A 13,804-nucleotide genomic window follows, 5' to 3' on the forward strand; every position below is an offset into this window, starting at 1 on the left:
CTTCCAAAATGGCATGGAAGCCAACACTGAGGCATTTGTAAGCAGATATCTCTGTCAAGTATTTATACACTGGTTGTTTTTCTGACACAAAAGTGTGTGTTCTATTTTCTGGTCCAGGCAGAGACAGAATTTAAGCAGCACTATTCATCTGAGTCAGAGAGAGGTTAATTTTGCTGTTCTGGTATAGTCACAACTGTACAATGAAGCAGTGCCTATGTCTATACCAGCATACTGGCTTCTGTGCTATTTTTTATAGCTATTCTTTTTCTCCTCCAACAGATTTCATTAGTATTTGTCCTGAATGACATTGACTTTTATTCCATCTTAAAACACCTATTTAGCATTTTTTGGTTATTCGTATAGCAAGTACTGACATTAGAAACCTAAATGGTAAGTATATTGAAATAAATTTGCACTGGAGTTCTACAAGCCTTTCTGCTTCTTCGTCAGTATGATTCAAGGGACGTGGCCTACACCCGTACTCAATCAAACAGGGCTATGTTGGCCAATATAATCTAATTGTTTGACATTTTTATAGCAATTCATTGAGACTAAAGAGAGATGACTACATTAATATCTTGATGCAGTTAGATAATAGCTGAGCTAAAACTGATGTGCCAAATTACTGAAAGGCTCTTAAATTCTCTTAGAGATTTTAACTCTTTGTGACAAAGAAAAGGAAAGAGGCTTCAATATAAATGTAATAACGAGAAAGAATAGTACAATTTATAATACAAAGTATTATAATAAAGAACATTATCATAAATTTTCTAAGAATCTTCACTAATCATTTACAAATTATATTTCTCAATAATTGAGATGAGAAATATTGTTAATGTTCATGACTCTGTTTTCTTGGATAATCATTTTCACTGAGGTCAAACTTAAACAGAAAAGGTTTTAACCAATGAATATGTATTTTTTCCTCTATCTAGACTATGAATAAATTTGTCTGCCCTGTATACATCTGTGGTATGGCATTCTCATCCTCAATGCAAGTGATTAAAATAGTGGTAGAGGAATATCATGGAGACTTTAAGCATATGTGAATGCTGGACCTGCTTAGGCTTAGACAAGTCGCATCATCTCGCTGCAGGATCCCATTAAAATCCTCTCTCCTTTGTAAGTGGATTTGTTGTGAGAAAAGGTGTCCTCTGAGTGGGGTCACAGATCTACAGGTAAGAGCAAGCTGAAGGAGAGCATGAGAATTGTTTTGTTTTGGGGTTTTGGTCTGAGCCTGAAGAAGTGGTGACTGGAAGAGAAAGCAGGAAGCAAAGGTAAGCAAGAATTAATATTGCAGCTAAAGCCAGGAATGCAGAGAAATGTGTTTATCAAACTTGATTTGATTGCTAAGCTGCCTTTTTGCTTTCAGAGCCCTTGGCAACAGAAACTCAGAAGGAACAAAATCTGCATGTTAAGGTATTCGTATCTACAAAAAGCAGTAGTGAATCCCTGGAGAAACGGCATTGTCTGTTTCTGGAGTAAGAATGAAAAGTTTTTGAAGTGCACCAAGACATCATGCAGTGACTGAGCCCTCACCTTCTTCCTTGCCAGTGGGTGGGTGAGGTGAGTTGATCTTACAACATTTTAAAATGTACTCTTCCTCTAGATTTGAGCCTATGGAAAATAGCCTGGATGATCTGTTCTTAAACCTCAGCATTTTCTCTCTTACTGAAATAATTGATTTTGAAAGCTTTCTTCCCCTTCCCCATGCCAGAGCTCAGCCATGACCTCAGCTTTCTGGCTGTGGAATATACAGCCCTGAGAAGAGATTTGATTTAATTTTTCCCCCAAAAGAAAATGCTGGTACAACTAGAAATGCAGAGCACCTGTGGTGGACCACTGCAGAAGACATTGTAGCTAGGAGACAGTAGTTTCAGCCAGAATCTAGGCAGAGTTTAACCACAGGCTTTGGCTGTAGAGACCCATATGTTATCACGAGTGACCTGCTATATAAGCTAAGCACATTCTGTGACATTTTGTATGCACCACCCTTAGCAACACTACCTATGCTGTTTGTAGGAGCTCCCACTGGGGTTCCCAGCATCAGAAGGGTCCTCAAGTTGCAATTAAATTTTCCGTAATTTTCATTTTCTACTCAATAAACCATTTAGCTTGCCTAGAGTGTCAGTGCCTTTCTTACTGTTACCCCAAAGGAACCAGCATCACCTCCTAACACAGTAGTAGTTCTTATGGCAACCACAATTTCTATTTTTGTAAAAAAGCTATTTCCATTGTAAACAAGTAAATGGGTGGATTATTGCTGATGCTTTTAAGCAAAAAAGTAATTATCCCCCAATGTCATGGACGATTTATAGGAAGGTCAGTTATTTTATCTAGGTTACATCATTAAAATGTAATAAATGATCACAAGCAGAATAATGGAGTAGCGTTACACTGGTAATTTTGGAAACTGCAAATAATGCTATAAAACTGAGAGAAGGGGTGTGATTTCCAGGCATGCTTTCTGTGGCAAAACAAACATCCAAGGACACAAGAGGCTGTTTATTAGTTCACAACCAAGTGTGAGGAGATTGACTTTGGCAGCATTCACACCTTTGAGTCATGAAATCTTAAGGCCTTTAACACCATCCATTGCATAACTTACTTAATTTTTGTGTAGGGTAAGATGTTCATGCTGTGCTCCTATCACATAATGCAAGAGGTGTCTTTCCAGTCACTGTGTGCAACTCAATAAAACCCCCAAAATCCGAAAGCAGAACCTGCCCCCTTTTTTTTCCCTTTAATTCTAAGTTTCTTGTTGTATTACATTGAAAGACTTAGCAATCAACTTCTGGGACCTCTGTAATACTTTGTGTTAGGGCTGATATTGTTTGGTTGGACCATACCAATGCATCAAAGCGTACACGCGTTTCAAACACTATTCTGCGACTGACAGGCAGGAAAAAAGGTATTCTCCTGAACAGCACTGCTGAAGGTATTTTAACATGAGAACTCCCACAGATTTATTACTCCTTATTTGTATCAAAGAAGACAGACGGCATCCCAGCAGAGACAGGGAATGTTAATGCTGGAGAGCTGGTAAACATTTTCAAATAAACATTTGTTGTGTATCTCCAGCAGGTTAAGAGGAAAACGGCTTTACCCACAGTTAGGGGAGTACCTGTTTGTTTCGTAACAAAAGAACCCAGGACAGAAACCAAACAAAATCTGGCCTCTTCCAGAAAATACTTCCAGGCCCTTGTGAGGGCCTGAAAAAGAGCAGTGCTGTGGACAATGAGAAATACTGCAGACACCCTGCGTTTTACGAGAATGATTGATTAATGTTTGTTCACTTTTTTACTTGATGGAAAGAAAACATTTGTGATGGTTCCGTGGTCCTATTAAGACTAATTCCTTCTCTAAATGAAATAAAGACTAATTAGGTTCTAATACTAATTTTCTATTTGTCCAAACCCACTAGTTTTCATATCGCCCTGTTGCAACCTACATTTTTATGTCTTTGCATGCTGCATGTCAGTGTTTGTGTAAGAGAGTGGCGAAATTATATAAGACAACCATAAATATAATCTATTAAAGCGTGCTAAACAGGCTCATGTGGAAGGAGTACAGCTCAAATCTTAACAGTTGTAGTTAAGCTATGAGCTACATGTGGAATTTGACGTGAACTGTTTCTGCATAAGATAGAGCTTCACACTAGGAACACAGGTTTAGTTGACAAAGCTCATGTGTCACTTATATCCTGGTCAGGTGAACTGATTAACAGCAGAACAGTTGAGTGCAAACAGTAAGAAAGTGGTTAAAATTACCTTTAATTTTGAAAACTGACAACTTGATTAAGGCTTCTCTGTGAAAAGAATACTGCCAGTGCTTTACCACCATCCAGGGAACAGCAATAATTTGAAGACTGAATAGGAAAATATGGGGTTTCTTTTTTTCCATGTTTTCATGTTTCCATGTTTTCTTATTGTTCTTATTGTTCTTATTGTTTTTTTCATGTTTTCATGTTTCCATGTTTTCTTATTGTTTTCCAACTTTAATAACCAGAAAAGTACAGAAAATGCTGCAGTTTCTAAGCAAAGTTAGAGAAATCTTTTTCTAAATGTCATTCCCTGAAAGGTATCTCAAAATTGTTTCCCCTGAGAAAAAAAGTACATGACAATTGGGTTTGCACAAAGAAAAAGAAGTCTGTTAGAACTTCTGACTATGAAGGGCTTCGGGCAGCTGCAGATGGATGGGCAGTGTGGACTCTGGTACCGGGCTTTAGGAGAAAATCTTGCCTTCTCTTTCTAGCAATTGCTTATGACTAGGCAAAAGGAAGCAGGGCTTAATGTCCTGATTTTTCAGTGTATTCCTATACATTCTTTCAGTCTAAGGATTCCTATGTTGTTCTGTTGTGCTGTAGTTCTCCCTTATAAAAAAGCCAAGGTTATTTGTCTGCTCTGTGGCTGAAATGTGAGCACTGCCCTTAAGGTCCTGGATGAATACCCTTCCTTATAATGTTGAGTGCAGTAATTCAAAGCCTAATGTCAGACGATCCACCCCGCCACGCACAATGGCAATGCGACCTACAGGTAACCTCACGCTGGCTCTTAGTGTATTAACTGGGTGTGCTTCCATTCTTATTAGTTGGAGACACTGTCTTTGGCTATCCTTACAAACTGATGTCCTCAATTTATAGGTGAAAACCAGGTTTTCCTAAGTAAGTGAAATGTTCTAAAAAGCTCACCAGTACCACTTCACCAAGGGTGACTTGCACTGGGAATGAGAGAGCCAGGTATCAGATGGCAATTGTCTTTTTAACTTGCTATTTTCTAAGTTTTTTGCATTTATTTCTTTTTGCCATTGCTTAAGTTTTGATGCTTTATTTTGTACTACAAATCTGTACGTATCCTCACCTTCTCAGGACATAAAATAATTCTGTTGCTTTTAATTAAATACTAACACTTCTGCCAGTTCTTCATGATTTAATATATCCAGTACCATTAACATGTGATTAACCTAGGTCAACATATCCTTGAAAGAGAAAATCTAAGTTTTAAATGCAGGAATTTTTTCTTTCAAATCATACCTCACTGTTTTAACACACTAATAAACACAAAAATATGCATACAAATAATAATTTAATACCTTACCCTTCCTGTCTCACAACATTTATGAAATATTTAAAAGAGGATCCATTTATCTATATACATTTATATAAAATATTTAAAAGCTCATCCAGTCCAACCGTTCCCAGCACTGCCCAGGCCACCCATGGCACTGAAGCCCTCAATCTCTACAGTTTGGGAACACTTGCAGGGACAGTGACTCTGGCACTGCCCTGGGCAGCCTGTTCCAATGCCTGAGCACCCTTTTTGGAAAGGAATTGTTCCTCATCTCCAGTCTAAACCTTCCCTGGCCAGCTTGAGGCTTTTGTCCTAAATGAGAACAATGGGCGGTTGGGTGAAGGGGAAGAAAAACAGGACCAAAGAAACTGACCACTTGGAGTGTTAAGAGAAAGCTTTACAGAAATCACATTTTACGTATGCATTTCTAAAGGATCTTTTAAAAGAAAGTTCTTATTGAATAATTGATGATGAAATTGAATATTTGATTTAAAAAATACTCAGCAGTTGCCTAAAGCAAGTATCCAGACTTACCTGTTATAACCTGTTTGTCGTGAATGTCAGGTACACTGCTCCCTAAGGCAGGCTACCCTCCCACCTGTTAGCAAGCTCCACATTGCCTTCAGAAGTGGGGGTGGCGGATGTGGGACCCCCAACCCAAACACATCCCCACTAGAAGACTGATGACAGGGAGGAGGGATGAGGAGCTCGTGCTTTCTCCCACGTACTGCTGTCATTGCTGCCTCCGTGGTTAGATTGCTAAAGCAAAATGCACTGGAAAGTCAGGGCTGTGCAGACATATGGGGCTGAATTATTCTGTAGGTCCACTGGTGTGAATGCTGCAAGGGGGGACAAGAGGAACGGGCGGCCAAGCAGTCCTCACTGCCCATGCCTGTCCCTCCACCCGTGTGTGGAAGCTGCACCTTTTATCTCCTCTTGAGCACAAGAACCACAAAGAACTCGGCCTTTGCAAGACGCCAGCGTTTCAGGATATGCTTTTCTGTCTGTGTTACCTTTCCCTCATCCACCAACATCCTCCTTTGCGCGGGAATAGTTCCAGCTCAGCCAGGAACTGCTCTGGCACCAGGCGTGACCCCAGATCTCTCAGGTAGCCTGTCATTCCTTTTCAGGGCACTGCAGTTTTTCAAGTTGTAACTTAGCAAAATAACAAGAGAGGGAAAAATCTGGTAGAAACATAATGTCTTTATTCTGTGTAAAGAAATTGTAGTTTTCTGAAATAAAGCTGAACACTGAATGATTCATTCCATATCACATTGCTATTGCTAAGGCCTGTACTGTATGCAGCTAGTGTAGCTTCTCCATAACACTGTGGAGCAACATTTGTTTCAATGTCACACTGTATTAATGCCTTATCCAGAAATAATGGATTTCCATACTAAAGCATTTAAATATAGCCTGCCATTGCAGTTTCTTCTAAAATGCATTAAATAAGGCGTAGATCTTATATAGGACTCAAAATCTGATATGCCAGGTCTTAGAAACATTCCGTATGCTGTTCACCAAGGGCTATTTAAAGCAAAAGTCTGGCTGTATTACACTCATGGGCTAGTTTGGTTTTGCATGTGCATAATATTCTGCTAAAGCTAAGTATCTTGCTGCATGTCATTGTGTGAGTTAAATATCCAAGATGGAGTACAGTCATGGAAAGCTGGCAATTTCTGTTCTTCTTCACTATTTACAGAAAATGTGTTGTTGCACTCCTTGCTTCTGATATCAAAAGTATAATAAAAAGTTAATGATTTCTGCCAGGATCAGTAGGGATCTGCTCAGTTAAAAGTAGGGAGGATGTGACTTAAGCAGAAACAGGAAAGTAAGGACTGCAGAGACAGGGACACGACTGCCCCTCAAAGGAGCACAGCAGCGTGGTGCTATTGGCTGCTGCAGCTTGCCTACTAGGCTAGGATGTTGCTTGTGCTTTCTGGAGAGGCATGTCCTAGATCAGAAGAGAGAAAAGTCAAAATGTGCAAATGGAAATGCATACATCAGCATGCTCCAGCATGATTTGTACATAGCATTTGTATTCTCCAAGCACTGATTTCTGACAATTCTAAGTGCTAAGAAACAGAAATGATAGCTGTCACCTGGAGCTTCATGGTCTCAAGAACACGACAGATCTCAACTCTGCACAATGCAGGCACATACAGGGGAAATCTTCGGTCCCACAAAGCTCAGCTTCACAACTCTAAGCTGTGCTACTGGCCCTTCCTCCAGCATTCCGGCACAGTTACACTCTCCTATATGCTGCTAACTCCTGTTCTAAAGTTCAGTTAATAGAATAGTTCAGTTGGAAGGCACCTAAAACAATCATCCAGTCCAAATTAATTTACTTCAAAAGTTGCCACAAGCACAGAATATTTTCTTGACAAAGAGGGAATGCAGAGAGAGGATATGAACAGCCCGTGATAGGGCTCGTATTATTAAAATAGGGCTTGGGAGTCTGGATGGCTTGTCCAAGCTGGTGCAGGTCTCAGTGGCCCATTGAGATTTTCCCCAAGAACAGAAACAAGTGCAGAGCTTCGGGCTTTTTCTGGTTTGTTTGTTGTTTGTTTTAGTAAAAGTTCCCAAACCAACCAGAGAAGCACTGAGACCCATTCCACTCAGAACCTCCATTGCCTGAAATTGAGTCACCTGAGTGCTAGATATTATTTATTTGTCCGTTAGCTTACTGAAGCCCTGTGTCAGTTCATGGTTTTGTCCAGCTGACCAAGGAGCTATCATCAGCATAAAACTCTCCTATCCTTACTGTGCTACGTGCCAGCACAGCAACACTGGGATCCCCTGATGTTATTTTCAGGAGCAAGCAGGCTGTGGATTGGGAAGAACAACACAGCGGAGGAAGGGACTCACCTTATGGCCAGGTGTCTGGATGCAACTGCAGAGCCAAGAAAATCTTGTACCATTCAGGAGCCTGGAATCTCAAAAGCCGGTATTCACAGGAGCTTAGTGTCCCTACTGACAACATTTTTGTATTAAGTGATGGTAACAAGGAAATATGCTTTGGCACTGCGTTAATGATCTTATCTCCCACCCTACATGGGACAGATTTTGTTTTATGAAGCTGCCAACTAAGCAGAAGATCAGCAATTGTGTTCATCTCCATTTTTCCTCTTCGAAACGGTGCTACGTACTGCCATGGTGGACATCTCACTGCCTCTTTTGTCTTGGGTTAGCATCGCTCTCTCTGAAGTTGGGTTCATGTTGGACTCTGCAATTTCTACGGCACAGCAGCTGAACATTTGAATCAGACACTTCCTGAACTAGAAAGTGGAATAAAAGATCAATCAAAACACGTGGAATCTTACAATATCTCTATAAAGCAGTCTGTGTCTTAGCTAAAACTCCTGGAAATTCTCTTCAGAGTCAGTTGGGAGCATAAGTAGCCCCATAAAATATATCTGCCGGCATCACCATGAAGAACTCTAAAACTGAGAAATAATGATGCTCTAAAAAGACCCAGACTACTGGAAAATCTTATTCCCAAAACGAACTCCTCTTCTGACAAAACGGGTCATTTCTCCAGTCTCATGAGTTGCTTTCATATGCTAATACCCAGCTATTCAAAGACAGTTTCTTTCCATGCAGTTCATATCCATGAACAAGGGAAAACCAGCAGACATCTGCCACACACTGGGAGATCGGGGTACTGTTCATAGCATGCAAGATAAGCAATAGCTTTCTCTGCAGCACTGAGAAAATAAACATATTCATCACTTCTTATTCAACAGTCACTTCACTATTTTTCTTCTTTTCACTTACATGCTTATATTCTGCTTGGTGCCACCACTCTTAGTAGTTACATAGCATAAATCTATTCAAGTTTATTATCATGCCTGTTACAGTGATTTTTTTTTTTTTTTTTTTTTTTTTTTTGGTTCTAAATGCTGGATATTGCAATGCTAGCATATTATAAAAGCTAACATAGTTACCTAGTAGGTAAGTAGAAATAATTCATTATAAAGCAAGACAAAATAACAAAATATGAGTGTTAAAGACATTTTGAGAGCATACAGTACCTGTTTGTTCATAAAGACATAAATAACTGGATTATAAACAGTAGCTGTTTTGGAAAAAAAAGCTGGAATTGCTGCCAGACAAGGATCCAGCTCAATGGAGGGATATGCAGTGACTAGGATAGAAAAGGCGGCGTATGGCATCCAGCAGATTAGAAAGGCAACGATCATAACAACAACCATTCTAGTCACTTGTCTTTCAGGTTTTCTGGTAGTTCCCAGCCTGCTTTGTGTATCTGACACCTTTAAAGAAAAGAACAGAAGATTCTAGAAAACAAGGCCTCCAACCAGTGCAGTCAGTGAACAGGTTAACAATCTGCCATGCTAGAAGGAAACACCTACTCTCTTTGAGTATGGCAGCACATAAGGATGCTGTTACTGGACCACAGGGTGTCTGTCAGGTGTTACTGCTGAGGGACATGAATTACTGTACATTGTTATTTCCTTTGCTTAGGTGTCTTTATATTGTCAAAGTGAGAGCAAAAAGCAATTACCAGGGCAACCTCTGTGTATCAATCTAATTGCAGTCGGGCACAACTGCAGCCTGCAGAGACACCCCCAAGACTTCAGCCAAGTCACAAGCAGTGAAGCGGTGGCACAGGTTTGCTGTCCAGAGCCACAAAAGTTGATCTAGCTCAGATAACTTTATGGGTGCTGCATCAGCCCACCCCAAGGCAATACAGAAACACCTTTAAATTCCATCTGTGAGAAAAGTAATCCTAATGATTTTTAAGTCAGATCAGAGAGAAGATTTGGCCTCTGTTCAGAAACAATGACCCTGACAGAACAAGCAACTGGTATCATCTGATAACAATAACTTACCTCTAAAACCACGAAACAATTAGGGCTACATTTTTGGGTGATACAACTTGCTATACATCACTAGCTTCAGTGGAGCTGCAATGGCTACATAATCTCCTGGATGTTTCACCCTTGTCTCACATCAGTCTGGCTTTTTTCTCAACTATGGCTTTTTGTGGATGACAGTAGATTCCTTCCTTTCTAAAGCTGAGAACATGAAACTGAGAAGGAATCATCTTGCAAACAAAGGAATAGTGCCATAATAATTTATCTCCATTATAAACTGCTAATTAGACCTTTTCCTAAGGTTTCTTTATTTCATTAGTTTTTCAGTTGCAGTGAAAGCTACCATTGGCTTTGTAAAGCTGGGTTCACGGGGACTGAGGGACTAGCAAACTTCTCTAAGATAAACCAGTGTCACACACGACATCGCACTGTGGCAACCATGGGAAATGGCCCTCAAAATCAGGGAAGGGTGTTGGCTGGAAACATCAGGACACCAGTTCTGGTGCAGGGATCTCTCTATTCACTGCAGTCAGAAAATTAGCTTAGTTGTGAGATATAAGCTTGTGAGTTGTGAGATATAACCTTATGACAATTTATTATAAATTTAAAGACTATATTCCAGGCAGTTGGCTTTTCTACACCAGTTTGTTTTAAGCTATTGTAAGTAACAGAGGCTGACTCAGACAGTTACATCACTCTGCAAAAGCCTGCAAAAGCCAACAAAAGGCAAAGGCAAGGGCTGGCACAGGCTATGGCTAAATCATTTGTGATGTGGTGCCCTGAGGCTGCCCCAGCATCTCCCAGCTGTGTGGTCTGCCAGGTCTCTAAGCTGGCAGAGGAAACCCTAGGTGTGATTTATTCTTTTCTTTAACATTACCGCTATTCTTTCTGGATAACAGAAAAAGAAGTGAGAAACTAAGCCTAGTGAGATCACACAACAGTCGCTCCAGGCCAATGCTGGGACCCGCTGCATGGCACAGATCAGTCTTTCAGAAGATACCCTGACCTGACCCAAATGGCATGATGGACCATTCCCTGGCTTCTGCTGTGACTGATGGTGACATTTTCCTTCTCTGATTCCTTTTTATCTCATCTCACCTGTTTTTGGTTTAACTTCCAGCCACTTAAGTAGCTATCCTGGAGGAAGGAAATGACCCTTTCTGTGTACCTCCTGAAGCATCCTAGTAGCACAACAGCCACTGCTCTGGCAGACCCATCATAGTGCTGAATGCTTGGCTGCACACTGTCTCTGTTGGGTTAACATCCCTCTCTTTCACGTCTGATCACCAGGGCCACTTTGGCCTGTGCTCTCTCCATTCCATTTCCTCTGTGGGTAGGTTTGGACAGGGAAAAATAAAATACTGATAAATGTTCTGGATGTTCAGAATAACAGGATTGCAGTTTTACAAGTTATCTCAGAAAAGTCTGAGTCATCAACAGTGATTTTCTTCAAGTATCTCAATGTCTTGTAATTCATGTCCCCCACCCTCACACCACCAGACCCTTTGCTGCCTCACCATGAGCACTGTGAGCAGCAACACGCCTGTGCTATAGTTCACATTCAATCTGGGACCTTCCTTGTGTTTGACACTGAAATCAACCTCCCTTCAGCCACTTAACCTTCTCTCCCCTAAATACATCCTGGGGAAGTCATGAAAAAATCCATTTAGAGGAATGCTGTTGTCACCTGCAGTATGCATTTTCCTAATGCATGTATTTTCTAATGAGAAAATAAGATATTTTATGCATTTGCCTTCTGTTTTGTTTTACTTATAGAAAATGACACTAAGAATAAATACAAGCATTTGGTTACCCCAAATACTTTCAAAACATCAGTAAATTGAAGAAATTTACTGAATTTATTACTAAAGGAATAAGACAAGACAGCTAATAGCAGCAAATAGAAAAATATTGCCCCAAAATCCTGTCCCAAATATGAATTTTCCTATTTTATTGTCTTCTTTTTCACTTGTTGCAGATACCTTTTTAGATCAAGTCAACATAATCATTAAATAAAATTCAAAAGCATTTCCCAAGTCTTTTAAATGTTCCTGGACAATCTAACATTTTATTTACTACACAGCATTAGATTATAGATGCTACAACTTACTCTGCATGCAAGTGTTACAGAGTATTAGCCAGCACCCTTAACATTTACAGTCATTTTAAGCTAAATTTTGATTTACCTGGTTTGATCCTTAAGAAACATCACTGAATTGAAGAACAATTGCGATCAGACCAACACTGGGTCATTCAGTTTCTTTTGTTATGAGACAGACATTCTTTCATTGGTATGAGAGTTGGCTAATGAGATGCATTGATAAGTGACTGCAAACTGCACACTTTGAAAAGTCTAACCATACCATGAGTTTCTGTGCTTAAGGATCATTAAATTACAAGGGATGATAACCGAGTGCATTTCCTGCCTGGAAATTTGATCTGCGTTTGTCTGATCTTCATAGAAAATTGAACACATAAATTCAAAATGTTTGCATGCGCACATGTGAAATTTTACTTATAAGTGCTTCTTCTTACCTTTCTTAGCTTCTGCATCAGTTTTCCATAGGATACCAAAATCACAGATAAAGGCACTATAAAACAGGTGGTGAAGAATGCAATAATGTATGTGCGGTCAGTATAAGCTCCTGAGTACCTGTATAAAACACAAAATACATTGTGTACTTATTACTAACCTCTGTCTAACTTTGCTGTTCAAGGGTGTCACTAGTATTTTTGTCAACTGCTTCGTTCATTACAGCTCTAATCACATCACCAGGTGGAGCCCTGGGCCACCTCCCTGGCCATGGGCTAGGACAGAATCCTATGGCCACAGCATCCTAGAACTGTAGGACAGTTCGGGAGGACAAGACATGTAGCCCAACCTCCTGCTCAAAGTGGAGTCAGCTATGGGGTCAGACCAGGCTGCTCAAGGCTTTGCCCAGTCTTCTGAAAAACCTGTCTATTTGTCCTCTATGAATGCTGACAAAAGCACAAGGTGCAGGACAGCTCTTGTCATCAGAGGTGGAAGCTCCTCCTTTAGATTTCCTTTAGATTTTTTTTTTTTTAATTCTGTTCTTGGCGATTTTGCTCAGTTTTGCTATAATTTCCTTTACATCAATTTTTGCAGAGATGTACATCATTCTTAAACCTTTCCTTTAAATTCCTGCCCCTGAGATGTCCTGAGCTGCAAGTTCCATTTCTTTACCATATCCTGTAAGAGTGGCCTTACCAGTTAGGCTCACAAGTAGTTCCAATCTTGCTGGTGGTGTAACTGCTCCAACCCATTGTTGGTGGAATGGTCCAAATGAAGGAAAAGGTCCACACAAAGGCAATACCCAGGGCTGCATGCTTTCCACTCAAGTGCATATTTCCCAATGGGCGGCAGATCACAATGTACCGCTCAAAAGCCAACAGAGCAAGAGACCAGAGAGCAACAATGCCTGTAGGAAAACACAGACAGTGTCAAAAATTGGGAAGATTCACTGAAAAGCAAGCACAATCCCACATCCCAGAGCTGGTTAGGGTGAAAGGCACCTCTGGAGGTCACCTAGTTCAACACACCCCCCACCACACACACACCTCCCCCCTTCAAGCACGGTCCATACTGCAGGCTGTCCAGGACCAACTCCAATTGGGTTTTGAATATCTTCATGGATGGAGACTCAACAACCACCCTGGGTCAACCTGTCCCAGTGTTTGATCAGGCACCTCTTCATCACCTCTTTCATTAACACAAGGTTATGAAAGATTGTGCTATTTATGTGCATTACTCTAATATTTATTAAGAGCGCAAGATTTTCATATTTGTCCAGTTTGTCAGTCTACAGTACAATGACTTGCAACCCCAAGCAGCTAATTGGGCCACTTAACTGACAATGACTTCTTTTTTTTTGTTCA

At 40.4% G+C, this 13,804-nt stretch overlaps 1 protein-coding gene across 2 annotated transcripts in view; it reads right to left on the reverse strand.

Moving 5' to 3' along the window:
• Positions 1-6,252: 6,252 nt before the first annotated feature.
• The window catches only part of LOC130598814 (opsin-VA-like), a 38,678-nt gene continuing 31,126 nt past the window's right edge, over positions 6,253-13,804 (reverse strand). For both annotated transcript variants that reach the window (XM_057408659.1, XM_057408658.1), the window contains exons 2-5: positions 13,137-13,347; positions 12,443-12,560; positions 9,104-9,343; positions 6,253-8,347 (exon numbers count right to left, since the gene is read on the reverse strand). In XM_057408659.1, the coding sequence (XP_057264642.1) occupies positions 8,168-8,347; positions 9,104-9,343; positions 12,443-12,560; positions 13,137-13,347 (749 nt within the window). In that variant the 3' untranslated portion in view covers positions 6,253-8,167. The remainder of the gene's footprint in view (positions 8,348-9,103; positions 9,344-12,442; positions 12,561-13,136; positions 13,348-13,804) is intronic.

This window comes from Pezoporus wallicus, unplaced genomic scaffold (assembly GCF_028554395.1).
Source record: "Pezoporus wallicus isolate ANWC-B61680 ecotype Strahan unplaced genomic scaffold, APGP_CSIRO_Pwel_v1 contig_13954, whole genome shotgun sequence".
In the NCBI taxonomy this organism is placed as follows: domain Eukaryota; kingdom Metazoa; phylum Chordata; class Aves; order Psittaciformes; family Psittacidae; genus Pezoporus; species Pezoporus wallicus.